Source organism: Gorilla gorilla, chromosome 1 (genome assembly GCF_029281585.2).
Source record: "Gorilla gorilla gorilla isolate KB3781 chromosome 1, NHGRI_mGorGor1-v2.1_pri, whole genome shotgun sequence".
In the NCBI taxonomy this organism is placed as follows: domain Eukaryota; kingdom Metazoa; phylum Chordata; class Mammalia; order Primates; family Hominidae; genus Gorilla; species Gorilla gorilla.
The window spans coordinates 114,614,065-114,629,119 of NC_073224.2; the positions used below are offsets into that span (position 1 = coordinate 114,614,065).

The 15,055-nt window shown below is 40.1% G+C and overlaps 1 protein-coding gene across 1 annotated transcript; it reads right to left on the reverse strand.

Annotated features, from left to right (window-relative positions):
- Nucleotides 1-2,134: 2,134 nt before the first annotated feature.
- Nucleotides 2,135-4,058, reverse strand: LOC101145482 (profilin-1-like). The gene has a single exon (XM_063695483.1). The coding sequence runs from the start codon at nt 3,964-3,966 to the stop codon at nt 3,601-3,603; it is 366 nt and encodes a 121-aa protein (XP_063551553.1). The 5' UTR covers nt 3,967-4,058; the 3' UTR covers nt 2,135-3,600.
- Nucleotides 4,059-15,055: the final 10,997 nt, after the last annotated feature.

The window sequence follows — 15,055 nt, forward strand, 5'->3', positions numbered from 1 at the left end:
TTGAATGCTTTTCTATTAAATCAGAGAAAAAAGTAGAATATCTGTTGTTACTCTTTCAATTCAGCATTATACTAGAGCTCTAAATCAATGCAATAAAGTAAGAAAAATAAAGTATTGAAAAGAAAGAATTGAAGCTGTCTTTATTCACAGATAATGTCTGTGTATGTTAACAATCCTATAAATCTACAAAAACCTACCAAAACTAATTAGTGAGTTTGGTAGTCTTGCAGAATATAAGCTCAATATAAGTAGTCTTTTGTATTTTTGTATATTAGCAATGAGCATTTGGAAAATGAAATAAAAATACAATTTCATTTAAAGTAACATCTAAATACATGTTGTGCTTATAAATAAATTCAACAGTCTGGGCACCGTGGGTCACACCTGTAATCTCAGCACTTTGGGAGGCCGATGTGGGCAGATCATGAAGTCAGGAGATTGAGACCATCATACCTAACACAGCGAAACCCCGTCTCTACTAAAAATACAAAAAATTAGCTGGGCATGGTGGCATGTGCCTGTAGTCCAGCTACTTGGGAGGCTGAGGCAGGATTATAACTTGAACCTGGGAGGCAGAGGTTGCAGTGAGCCAAGATCGCATCACTGCACTCCAGCCTGGGTAACAGAGTGAGATTCTGTCTCAAAAAAAAAAAAAAAAAAAAAAAGTCAACAAAATTTATGTAAGGCCAGTACACCAAAAACTACAAAAAATTCCTTTGAGAAATTATGAAAGAACTAAATTAGTGGTGAGATAAACCTTGTCATGGATCAGAAGAGTTGTTATGTTTAAAAAGTCAGTTCTTCATAAATTGATCTCCAGATCAAATGCAATTCTAGTAAAAATTCCAAGCAGTATTTTGGTAGAAATTTACGAGCTGATTCTACTGTTTATATGGTAATGTCAATGATCAAGAATAATAAAAGAGCAATATTATAAAAGAATAATGGTGAATGGATTCACTACCTATTTCCAGAATTACTCTACAACTGTGAAAATCAAGATCATGTGTTTTGTTGAAAAAAAATAGAATATATATCAGTGGAAGAGAGAATCCAGAAATAGATACTCACGTATATGTCTAATTAATGATTCCTAGGACATATATGTATGTATACACACCCACCCAGCCACACACACTCACACATATGTGTGTGTGTGTATATATATATTCACCTTTTTGAAGATTATCTATCGTTCTCCAAATAAGGAACATTAAGAGAACATAAAAAGCCACAATACAGGAGATATCATATTTATCTCTAACAAAGGGTTTTTATAGTGTGTGTGTATATATATACACTATACATATATACTATATATACTGTACATATATACTATATATACTATCCATATATACTATATATATTATAAATATAGACTATATATATATTGCAGTCTGATAAACAGCACAATGAAACAATTTCTCAAAAGACTTGAATAGATACTTCAGAAAAGAAGATACATGAATGGTCAATTAGCTTAGGAAAAATGCTCCACTGTTTAGTCATCAGGGAGATCAATCAATACAACGAGATACCAGTACATGTCCATGAGAATGGCTAAAACTAGAAAGGCTAAAAATAGCACATGTTGGTGAGGATATAAAGCACTTGGAAGTCTTCTACTTGTAGGAATGAAAAATGGTACAACTCTGAAAATCTAACAGTTTCTTAAAGGTTAAACATATACCAATCAGATGGACAGTCATTCCATTCCTGGGAATTTACACACTGTGTCTGCACAATGATCTGTATGTGTGTTTCCAGACCAAAGTGAGGGGTGGGCTGCTATCAGCAGCATCTCATTACTGTCCCGGTAACGAGATGCTGATGAACTGGGGAGGAATAGAGTTTTTACTTCTGTAACTGGTTACAGGGAAAAGGCCTGGAAATTATCACCAGACCAACTCAAAATTACAAAGTTTTCCTGAGCTTATGTACCTTCTAAGCTATATGTGTATGTGGAAGTGTGCATTCACTTAATACATAAGTGATTAACTTCTTTTAATGTATCTGGAGCCTCAGTAAATTCACTTAATCTAAATGGGTCTAGGTGCTGGGGACCCTTATCTTGTCTCCTGCTAAATCACAGAGGTTTGGGGAGTTCCTTCAGACCTCCAATAAACTTGTTTCTGGAGGCCTGGGGAGTTTCTTCAGACCCCCAATAAAACTTATTTAATACTAAATGACTTCTGTTAAGAATGCCTTCGTTATTTCGTCATGCTTTAAGGCCCAGGAAAAGCCTAGGCAAAACTCTTGGTGGGCTTTTGTTACATTCCAGCCTTGGTATAAGGGCACTGGCTTTTTTTTTTTTTTTTTTTTTCCCCTCTTAATATTTAACTGAACCACTCAGTCGGTACTGAAACAGTTGTTAGGGAGGCCTGGGTTAGTGAGACCTGACCTGCCACGTATGGATGCTCATGATAGTTTCTTCATAATAACCCAAACATGGAATGATAGAAACGTCCAATAACAAGTGAAAGTACAAACATACATGATATAGGCACATGAAGGAATACTACTCAGCATTTACAAGGCATTAACTGTTGATGCAACTACTCATATGGTTGGATTTTAAAGTTACGTTGATGCATGAAAGAAGGCAGACACAAAAGAACACAGGCATCATTTCATTTATAGAAAATGGTTAAAAATGCAAACGGACCTGAAGTGACAGTGGCTCCTTGGGGCTGAGGGTTGAAAGACTGATGAACTGCAAAGGGGTACAAGAAACTTTGGGGCACAGGGAAATTCCTTTATCTTGGTTGTGGCAGTGGTTCAATTAGTGTATACATTTGTAAACATGCATTGAATTACACATTTTAAAGTGGTGCAGTCTGTTGTACCTAAATTATACCTTTATAAAGTTGATTTCATCATCTTAATTTCTCCATACTAGCAGTTAGCAGCTAGAAAATGAAATCAATAAAACATAATAGAGATTAATAGCCAGAATCATTACATGCTTATGAATACATGCAATGAAGCAGGTACAAGGCCCCTAAAAGCAATTGGTGAGAAAAATTAAGACTAAACAAATATATATCGTGTTCATTGATTGAAAGTCTCAATTTTGTTAGCATATTACATCAACACAATTCTGATTAATATTTCTAGTAGGAGATTTTAGAGAAATTTAAAAGCTAATTTCAAAATGTATTTGAAAATCAAAGAACCTAGAATAAGCAAGTCAGTCTTGAAGAAGCAATAAGTTGGAGGACTTACTCTGCTAGATTTCAAACCTGATTTTAAAGCTACAGTAATTTAAAAACGGTAGTAATGGTGTATTAGTAAATATATCAAAGTAAAAGAATACAGATTCAAACAAATTGCCCACATATGTACAGTTATTTAATTTTTTTAGTAGAATCTTTTTTATTCATAAAAAATCCCTCAAAACAAAAAAGTTTTCCAACCACACACAGGAGGGGTATGGGTAGGGGAAGGTGTCTGTCCATCTATCCCTGGCCCCCAGCCCATGTGGTTTTGGCAGCAATAAAGTGTGTGGGGTAATGGCCCCGGAAATTAAAATGGTGGGTGTATGTGAAGGAAAGGGGGGCAAAGCTGTGGGGAGCGGTGGAGGGGAAGGAACAAAGGAGGTCAGTACTGGGAACGCTGAAGGTGGGAGGCCATTTCATAACATTGCTTGTTGATGAAACTGCCGTGGACACCTTCTTTGCCCATCAGCAGGCCTAGCGTCTTGGCAGTCATGATGACAATGACATTGAAGGTGGGTGCTCCACCAATGCACTTCGTATGAAGATCCATGGTCAATTCCCCATCCTGCAGCAGTGAGTCCGGGACCACAGTACATTTCTGGCCCCCCAGTGTCAGCCCATTCACGAAAAAGCTTGACCAGTCTTTGCCAACCAGGACACCAACCTCAGCTGGCGTGATGTTGACGAAGGCTTTCCCTGGGACGGCGGCCCAGGTGGAAGGTGGGTCCTTGTTGCCCACAATGGCCATGTCCTAACAGGTCCCGTCCGCCATGAGGCTGTAGATGGAGGCGTCCACCTGGCCGTTGCGTTGCTGCAGGGGCTCCTCTGGTCGCTGCTGCTGGCGGGCGCCTGGGCTGGCGGGCGGGGGAGGCGGAGAGCTCGGGGCAGTCGCTGTCCTCCTCACCATGGCTCTGCTAGCTGTGCAGCAGCCCTCCCACCGCCACTTAAAAATATATATATATATATTTATTTATTTATTATACACTATAAGTTCTAGGGTACATGTGCACAACATGCAGGTTTTTTGCATAGGTGTACATTTGCCATATTGGTTTGCTGCACCCATTAACTCGTCATTTACATTAGGTATTCCTCCTAATGCTATCCCTTCCCCAGCCCTCACCCCACGACAGGCCCTGGTGTGTGATGTTCCCCGCCCTGTGTCCAAGTGTTCTCATTGTTCAATTCCCACCCATGAGTGAGAACATGCTCGCACCGCCACTTCTAAATGTTTTAAAAACAAAGACACCAATGCCCTTCATTGGGGAAATGAAAGACTTTTAAGTAAAATGATTTTGAGTGAAATAATATTTGTTGTTTTAAAAAGTTAATATTAACAACCACTCTCCATCATATATTGAAATTAACTTAAGATGTGAAAGTTAAAATTAGAAACCTTGTAAAGGAAAAAGAGGAAATAGTTTCATGAACTTGACATAGGAAAATATTTCTTAGACTAAATACTGTAGCACTCAGCACAATAAGAAATCAAGCGAATTGCACTTCATTTTTAAAAAGCTTCTGCTTATTATGTTGTTGTTTAACAACTTAAATGCTATCTGTAGACCAGGAATAATTATTTGCTATATAATATAGCAAAAAATATGTATATATAAGTGGACTCATTCAAAATATATAAAGAACTCCTATAGATTACAAAGAAAATGACAAACAACCCAGTATATCAATGAAAATAAAAATTGGAGAAGATATTTTCCATAAGAAGATATCTAAATGAACATTAGGCATGAGAAAACCAAAACAGGATATCACTACACACCTGGTATAGTTTAAAAGACTGAAAATATTAAGTGTGTGGGAATGTAGAGCAACTGGAAATGGCCTACATCTTTCATAGAAATGTAAAACAATACAACTACTTTGCAAAACTCTGTGTCTGTTTTCTACCAATTCACCAAGCAACTCCATCCCTAGCTATAGATACCCAGGAAAATAAGTATGTATCTTCACAGAAATAATTGTATGAGAATATTCATAGTTACTTATGCACAGTAGTCATCAAGTAAACCTGTCTCCCATCAGAAAAATGGATATCAAATTGTGTGATAGTCATACAATCAATAGGATATTACTTGGCCAAAACAAAATGAAACAAGGGAAAAACACAATCAAACCAATTAGTGGCATATATAACCACCTGAGTAAAGAGAAGTCAGAACCAGAGAACATACTAAATGATTCCATTTTTTTATTTTTTTGAGACAGACTCTCACTCTGTCCCCCAGGCTGGAGTGCAGTGGCATGATCTTGGCTCCGCCTCCTGGGTTCAAGAAATTTTCCCTGCCTTAGACTCCCAAGTAGCTGGGATTACAGACACCTGCCACCATGCCTGACTAATTTTTGTATTTTCAGTAGAGACAGGGTTTTGCCATGTTGGCCAGGCTGGTCTTGAACTGACCTCAGGTGATCTGCCCACCGCAGCCTCGCAAAGTTTTGGGATTACAGGCATGAGCCACCAGTCCTGGCCAAATTGATTCCATTTTTATGAAGCATATGAATAAGCAAAATTAATCTATGGTGGCTGCTATAGTTTAAATATCGGTCCCCTCCAAATCACATGTTTAAATGTGGTCCCCAGTGTTGGAGGTGGGGATTAATGGGAGGTGTTTGGGTCATGGGAGTGGATCCCTCATGAATAGATTAATCCCCACCCTGGGAGAAGGTAGTGAGTGAATTCTCACTCTCTTACTTCCTGTAGGAGCTAGTTATTAAAAAGTGCCTCTCATCTTTACTCTCTTTTGCTTCCTCTCTCACCATATGATCTCTGAGCACGCTGGTTCCTTTTCACCTTCTGCTGCAAGTGGAAGCAGCCTCAGGCCCTCATTAGGAGCAGATGCAGGTGCCATGCTTCTTGTGCAGCCTGCAGAACTCTGAGCAAAATGCACCTCTTTTCTTTATAAATTATCCAGCCTCTGGTATTCCTTTCCAACAACACAAAGGGACTAAGGCAGTGACAACTTTCAGAATATTCTCTTCATTTGGTGGATGAGTATTGACAGGCAAGGACCACATCAGAACTTTGTGGCATGGGGGAAAATGTCCTCTGTCTTTAACTGGGTATTATTATACAATATGTAATTATATTAAAATTTATTAAGCTGTACCTTTAGGTTTTTTGCAGTATACTCTATGCAAATTATGTCTCAGTGAAGAACTGTTAGCATACAACAAAGAGAGAGAAAACAAACACTCAAAAATGTGAAAATTAACAGAAAATAGGTAAGAAATATTTAGCGTATATAAATAAGAGGGATCCGTTGAGAAGAAACCAAGAGCAACGGAATAGAACAAAGACAAAAAAGTATAATAAAAGTATTTTAAATTTCAAAGTTTGAAATGATATTAAAGTGGCACACAGTTTCCTTGGGAAAATCAAGTGAGAACCACAAACTCTGAGACTAATTCCAGCAAAAGTACGTAAGTCCGTTTGATCTAATGGTACAAGGTTAGCTTTGAAGGCCAAAAGGATCTGGTTTCTAATTCTTATTCCTCTCCTCACTAGTTTTGTGACCTAGGGAAATTTTGCAATCTTTCTGAGTTTCTTTTCTCATCAGGAGCAGGATAATACCTAAGTAACAGGATAGTTCACAGATTTTTTTTTTTTTTTTTGAGACAGAGTCTGGCTGTGTCACCCAGGCTGGAGTGCAGTGGCTCAATCTCGGCTCACTGCAAGCTCCGCCTCCTGGGTTCACGCCATTCTCCTGCCTCAGCCTCCTGAGTAGCTGGGACTATAGGCGCCCGCCACCACACCTAGCTAATTTTTTGTATTTTTAGTAGAGATGGGGTTTCACCGTGTTAGCCGGGATGATCTCGATCTCCTGACCTCATGATCCACCTGCTTTGGCCTCCCAAAGTGCTGGGATTGCAGGCGTGAGCCACCTTGTCTGGCCAGTTCATAGATTTAAATATGATTCCATGGCAATGGACATGAACCATAATTGTTAAGAGTATACTTACACTGAGCTCTCCTTTATCCACGTTAAAATTGTAGACAAACAACAATTGACAAAGAATAGACAAAATGTTCTAACATAAATATTCTTCCTTTGTTTCTAGAAAGAAGTCACACATATAGTAAAAATAGAGAGAACCTAGTTCATTTTGAACAATCTTCCCCAAACACTGAAACAGGTCTACTTTCTAACACCAGAGATGTCTTGAATGAGTCCAACTCGTGCAGTCCCCTCTGTCTGGAATAGATGGAGGACGTTCACCCCAGCCTTAGAACAGCATGAGCTGGCAAGCGTTCTCAGAGAGGCTCTCGAGTTTAACTGTAAAGGCCCTGAGGAATATGTGCAACTGGGTCAGGTTAAGGCCAAGCTGAACCACATGACCCGGGCTCTCACCAGCGCCAAAGTCAGTGGAAGGATGTCAGTCTCCAGAGCTCTGTTACAGGCCATGGGATGCTCCATTGAGGGGCGGTGAGCATATGAATAACAATCAGGAGAAACATCGGTAATGGACAGGAGGCATAAATAAATAATATCTGTCCTCCAGTAAAACCCAGGAAAGTTCTCATTCAAAAAAATATGTCTTGAAGAAAACATAGGTACAAATCTTTGTAACTTTGGATTAGACATTTTTTAAGTAGGCACAAACAACCCAGAAATAGATAAATGGACTTCACTAAAATAAAAATCGTATATGCTTCAAAGGACACTGTCAAGGAATTGAAAAGATAATCCACATAATGGGAGAACTATTTCCAAATTATGTACTTGACACAGGTCTAGTACCTAGAGTATATAAGGAATTCATATACTGAGCAATAAACGACAAACAACCAAATTTAACAATGGGAAAAAAGCTGTGAATACAGGTTTCCCTAAAGCAAACACACAAATGGCCAAGAAGCACATGCAAAGATGTTCAATGTTTCTCATCATTAGGAAAATGTAAATTTAAACCAAAATGAGATACCACTTCCCACCCACTAGTATGACTTAAGAAAAAAATAAAGACAACACAAGTTTGGAAAGTTATGGAGAATATGGAATTCTCATATATCACTAGTGGGAATATAAAATGGTGTAGCCACTGAAGTTGGTAAACAGTGTGTGAGTTCCTCAAAAAGTTAAACATAAAAGAAAGTTAAACATAAAAGAAAGTTAAACATACAGTGACAAATGATGCAGCAATTGCACTCCTAGGTTTATAACCAAGAAAATGAAAAACAGATGTTCACTCGAAAACATGTACAAAGCTGTTCATAGCAGCATTATTCATAATGGTTAAAAAGTGGAAACATCTTAAACCACCATCAGTTGATGAATAAACAAAATGTGGTATAACCATATAGTGGAATATTATTTGGCCATAAAAAAGTTGAAGTACTGATGCAGGTTAAAAGGGATGAAACTTGAAAACAATATGCTGAGAAGCAGATGCAAAATGCCACGCTTTGTTATTCCATATAGAGGAAGTGCCCAGAACAATTACATCTATATATAGAGAAAGTAGATTAGTGGTTGTCAGAGACTGCAAGAAGGGGGAAATTGGAGAGTGACTGCCCACAGGTACAGGCATACTTTTTGGCATTATGAAAATATTCTGGAATTAGGTAGTGGTGATGGTTGCAAAACTTTTGGAATATGGTAAAAGACACTGAAATGTATGCTTAAAAATGGTGAATTTTGTGATATATGAATTATACTGTAGAAATAATAATAATAACAACAGCAATAAAGCAACGTGTCTTTCCACATCTCCATGTCTTGTATTTTCATTTAAAAAAAAAAAAAAAAGCATTTCAGGTCCAGGCTCAGTGGCTCACTCCTGTAATCCCAGCACTTTTGGAGGCCTAGGTGGGTGGATCGCTTGAGGCCAGAAGTTCAAAACCAGCCTGAGCAACATAGCAAGACCTTGTCTCTATGAAAAATAAAAAGTTAGTCAGAAATGGTGATGTGTGCCTAGAGTTCCAATTACTTGGAAAGCTGAGGCAGGAGGATCGCTTGAGCCCAGGAGTTCGAGGTTGCAGTGATCTATAATCACCACTGCACTCCAGTCTGGGTGACAGAACAAGACCCTGTCTCAAAAAAAAAAAAAAAAAAAAAAAAAAAAGCATCTCACTTTAATAGTAAGTGGCCAGAATATGATGCTGGCAGCATGTTGTGAGGAAATGTATTAGATGAAAGAAGTTGTATTCCAGTTTTCCTTTTCTCAGAAATGAGGCATAGGGGAGAGAAACATGTACTTGTAAAGAACTGACCCAGCTGAATTGGAAAATACAGGAAGGGGATGGAGAAGAGGCTGCTCCACCTGACATCTGGCTCCAGGACTTACAACAAGGGAAACTTGGGGAAGTTACAGACTCTCTGTGCTGCAGTTTCTTCATCAGCAAAACAGAAAGAATCATCCCATAAACTGTAAGGCTGATGGTATCAGCGGGTCCCCAAATTGACTGCACATCTAAGTCATGTTAACAAACACATTCCAGGCCCCACCTGAGCCCTCTGAATCAGAATCCCTGCAAGGAGGACGATGAACTTGTATTTGCACTGACTTTCCCAGCTGTTTCTTACTCTGATCAACTTGGGGGTAGGACCCATTGAGCTGCATCACATCATTCCAAAGCCAAAACACAACAGCAGGACAAGAATATTTTCAAGGCAGTCTCTAAAGCAGAGGAGAAACTGTTGAGGGAACCTAGAAGTAAAGGAGACCTGGCTTGCTTGGCTCCATTTAAACTTTGAGTACAGCAGAGACACGAGCTCTTCGGGATACATGCCTGAGGCAGTGACAGTCCAACTTTGGAAGAGTGGAAGCCCTAGTTTCACATTCAAGCAGCTTTGACTAGAAATTAAGTTTACCTCTTCTTGCACAGCAACATGGCCAATCTTTCCTAAGCTGCTCTGCTTACAAGAAAAGGAATCATACTGCTAAGAATTCAAACTTCAGCAGTCATGGGTAAGTAGGGAAGTCTTATAAATCTAGTCACCTAAGAAGAAATCCGAAATTTAGCAAGTTCTTTCACTTTCAGGACAGTTGTGTTCACTAGATCAGAGGCATTGAGACATGAAGAACAGACCCTTAAAAAGGGAAAGTGTTCCCTTCAGTTTGAGGACATCACTGGAACATTAGGGAAGTGGGAACACAGCTGCTCACTCTACAGTATGGGTTGCCTTTGTGTCTGGAATGTGTCTGACGTCCTGATCCCTGTGCCCATTTCAGGGAGCCTTGGGAGGAGCCTGAATCACTGATGGAATTGGACAGTGCGTGGAGATGGCTCAGCAGGACGAGGGTGAATGCAGGGGCAAGTCCAGGTCATACTGAGAGACAAAGAGTGGCGCTGATGGGGACAGACAAAGCTAAAGTCAAAAGTTTGTGCTTCATCTTCAAAAACTCAAACTAATACCAACTTGGCCATATGAGAAATAATAAGTATTTTTCTATTTACATGAGAATTTAATCTCGAAACAGAAATCAGAAAAATAGTCCAGGGCATAAAACCTAAACCATTGCTCATATTTATTCTTTCTAAATAGAGCAAAGTGTAAAATCTTCTCCATAAAACATACATTTTGGTTATAAAAAGGCAAAAGTCTTAGTGAGAATCATTGGTATTCCATAGAAGAATGAATTAAACACAGCCAAGGGAAGACCCAAGGTCTCATACTTCTCTTGTACATTTGAAAGTTCCAGGGAAATTCCAGGTGATAGAGGTTACTTCCCCTACTGTTAAAGCAAGGTTGCAGACACTTCTGAATTTTTGTCCCAGTACTCTAGGACGGCACACCTCTGTCCTGGAAAATAATACAGTAATGAATACTCTTCCCATGACTCATTCTGGTCATTCTTCCAGCATCACAAAAACTAAAAAATTGAAATATGGCCAAATACATGATTAGCTGTCCCTCATCTTCAGGTTTCCTACCTGTTACTTATGGATAAGAGCATTACCTTAAGGATTATGATGAAGATACAATGTCCAAATATGAGCAGAGTTTTGAGCAAAATACCTTGTATGAATCGGCCAATGAAGAATTACTAAATAATTATGTGAATATTACTGGATTATATGGATCCTATGAATAACTACTGAGTAATTATTGTGATTGCTTTTATTGGCAGAGCTGAAAACTACATCCCTGTGTGACCTCATGTAAGCCATGTAACTTTGTGAACCTGAAGTTTTATCATTTAGAAACTTGACAGATTTTCATTCTGACAAAGAATGTCAGGTCTCCCAGACCCCAGGAAATACATTGACTTAAAGCCTTTAGTACCTCTCAAAGCAGTATCCTTACAGTGTCATTGGAGGATGGTGCGGGCTGCAGAGAGGGATGCTTTCAAATGGGATTGATCCAGTCCTCCTTCCTTCACTTCCACATGAATACTGGGCAGCCCAGGGTCAACCCACTGCACCCTCAACTCAGGCAAGTCCAGCAGCCAGTCTTAGGAGACCTGGGCTACAGAACACTCTCCCAAGTTCCAAGCTCACAAAACCTAGGTGGGGATGAAAGCTGAGAAAGTGAGGAGGTGGTTCAGGGGATCACTCTTTCCTACTCATTCCTCTCACCTCAAACTTACATTCTACTGCACAGCAGCACTGAGGATCACCAACCAACCCTGACCATAACCTTGATCTTGCCATGTTCTGTTAGTGGGACGCAACTCAAAATCAATGGTGTTAAGGCCATCTCAACAAAATATATATCAAACCATATTTCATAAGAACTGCTTGTGGCCCTGTTCTTTTCAGTATATGGGAAAACAAAATGGAAACAACAAAATAGCATCAGGTTTAGAAAACTTCCCAAGATAGATGGTCACACATGTTTTCAGGAGACCTCTATATAAATGATTTTGATCACTTGATACCTTGAAAAGAGGTCTTGTGGCACTAGAATGACATCTATAAATAACAAGTATAAAATGCAGTGCTAGTGACATTAAAAAACAAATCAACCCACATAGAGGAAGAGCTTTGGACATAGGGATGTCAAACTGGTCTAGAGTATAATGAAAACCCAGTAAGATAAAAGAAATCAACATAACCATGGGATGCAGCAAGAAGAATACTGAGACAGGAAAGAAAACATATTTAAAAAATGAATTATTCATTCACTTTCTAGTGGATACAGAAAAAACTGCAAAGACCCAGAGGATATCAGGGCAGGCTAAAAGTTTGATATCTTACACCTGTGGAAAAGCCTTAAGCTCTGTTTTAACTTAGAGCAGGTGGGGTGACTTCATGACTACCATTAAGAAAATATAACCTGTTATGAAACTGTTTCTGCCTTGATGATGTTGTACAGACAAGAGATAAAGAGTGAGGAATATGCTTAGATGTATTGGGAAAGAGATGGGTCTGTGGCATTGTCACAAGGGTACACGAATACTGAGAGTGAATGCTGAAGGAATGATTCCCCATTGGTGGTGACCCTTAAGTGAGACTAGGGTGCCTGTGTTTCAGCAAAGCCTGGGCAGTTGGAATGCAGGGCTCCTAAGATTCCACGACACCCCCACCTTCTAATTCTGTTATTGCAACCGCAGACGGTTACCTGGCACGCTGGCCACAATCTACCTCACTCTTGTCAGAGTCTGAGCTACTGGTAGTGCCTTCAGCTCTGAGTTCAGGCACCTTGAACCTTGTTTTTGTGGTTAAGGATCCTAAAGTGCTGTGGGGAGAGATCACATCTTTCTCAACAGTAAGTTAAGAATTTCAGTTACTGACATCCCTCAGTCCTGATTAAGCCTATTTGATTTCACCAGTTTTTAACCCATCATATGTTTGGGTTTCTTCTCCCCAGTCCCTGGCTCCACCTCTTCTGCCACGAACATCACCATGGTGGTATCTGCCAGCCCTTGGTTCAGTGAGAAGGCAGAGATGAACATTCTAGAAATCAACAAGAAATTGCGCCCCCAGCTGGCAGAGAACAAACAGCAGTTCAGAAACATCAAGAGAAATTTATTGTAACCAAGTGGCCGGCTTCCTGGCCAACCTGCAGAACAAATACAGTAAGATCTATAGGCTCACCATCACGAAAGTGATGAATGATGTCCTGTCTTCTCTCTGAGACACTAAATGCTCTCTCCATCAAAAATAATTTCATCCTTCCCATACTTCTAGGAAAATAGAAATGGGTATTTTAACATTTTGTTAAAGTTGGAAGACAGAGGTACCAAAGTATTTAGCAACTTTCCATGTTTGCAGTCAGGTGGGGGTGGGACTACAGTTAAAATCTCAGTTATTGATTTCTAACACAGGCACTGAATGACCTGTTTTCTCCAAGAGGCTCAGTCACGTTTTCAAGAATCCTCTCTGTACCATATAAGATCCTGCAGACAAATAACATCTAGTCTGTTGTTCTAAATGTCTAGGACTAGTGAACTTTTATTCAGTTCAAGCTTCTGTTGAGGCCCAATAGGCAAAGCTCTGTTCTAGTAACCCTGAGGGAAACTTAGTGATAGGACCCAGTACCCGCTCTGAGGGGCTTCAAGAGGAGTCTGCTCGTAATAGAACCTGTGGTATCTATAAGTGACAGCATCAAGAGCAGGGAGTAGGGGCCATGCATGATGGTTCACTCCTGTAATCCCAGCACTTTGGAAGGCTGAGGTGGGCAGATCACGAGGTCAGGAGTTTGAGACCAGCATGGGCAACATGGAGAAAGTCCATCTCTAATAAAAATACACAAATTAGCTGGGCATGGTGGCAGGCGCCTGTAATCCCCACTACTCGGGAGGCTGAGGCAGTAGAATCTTTTGAACCCAGGAGGCAGAGGTGGCAGTGAGTGAAGATTGCACCATTGCACTCCAGCCTGGGCGACAGGACAAGACTCGCCAAAAAAAGTAATAATAATAATAAACAAAAATAAAAAGCAGAGAGTACCCTGGTGAGAAGGAAGTCCTGCTTCCTGGGGCACAGACTCTTGTTCCTAAAGAGGAAGAAAGATCGCACCTGAGAATGTGTGGAAACAGCAGTGCAGTGTGCAGAGCAGGGACCCTGGGCCTGTCTCCTGGACTCCATCCAAGTTGCTTGTCTTGTCTGTCCCTGAGTTTCCTCATCTGTTCAGGGACCCTGGGCCTGTCTCCTGGACTCCATCCAAGTTGCTTGTCTTTTCTGTCCCTGAGTTTCCTCATCTCTTCAGAGGGTACTACAATTATACCTACCTCTGTAAATTGCTGCAATGAATTACATGAGCTATTTCTTGTCAATCTCCTAGAACATTTATTGGCACAGAGTAAACACTATCTATCAGTTCTTCATTCTACTGTTTCTAAATTAACTCAAACTTTATTAGTATTTGGGCATATTTCCTTCAAGGCCTTATGGTCTTATGTCTCATGCTTTATGCTTCAGATATGATTCTTAAAATCACATCTGAAGATATGATTTGAAAATCAAAGATTTTTAAAATCTTTGACATATTTGTCCTTGAAATTCCCAGTAAAAGGGAAACCATCAGTCCCATAGTCCTAGGGCCCTTCCCGACTGTACAAGAAATCACTACTTCATGCCCCAGTGCAGTGTTTTAGAGGAGAGGCTGCAAGGCTTGGGAAAGTGTCCCATGATTCAGAGTCAGACCTCAGGGGCTGTGAATTCTGACCCTGCCTCATTCCAGGTGAATTGTCTTGTCAACTTCCTTGATGTGCCCTTGAGGTTCTCTTTCTTCATCTCTAAATTTTGGAGGATCAGATGCCAGAAAGTCAGGAGACTGAAGAGCAAAGATGTGGAAATCCCTGCCTAGAGCCTGGTACTGGGGAGAGTTTTGTCCTTGGGATGGATGTGGCTCCTGCCCTGTAGGCAATCACCACAGCAGCATGTCCAGCCTTCCACTGAGGCAGGCGTGTCTGTCTTTTCTCAGAGTATGAAG

What these genes read in the sequence shown, in the direction of transcription:
- LOC101145482 (XM_063695483.1), bottom strand. Translation starts at nt 3,966, where the DNA reads ATGGCCATTGTGGGCAACAAGGACCCACCTTCCACCTGGGCCGCCGTC.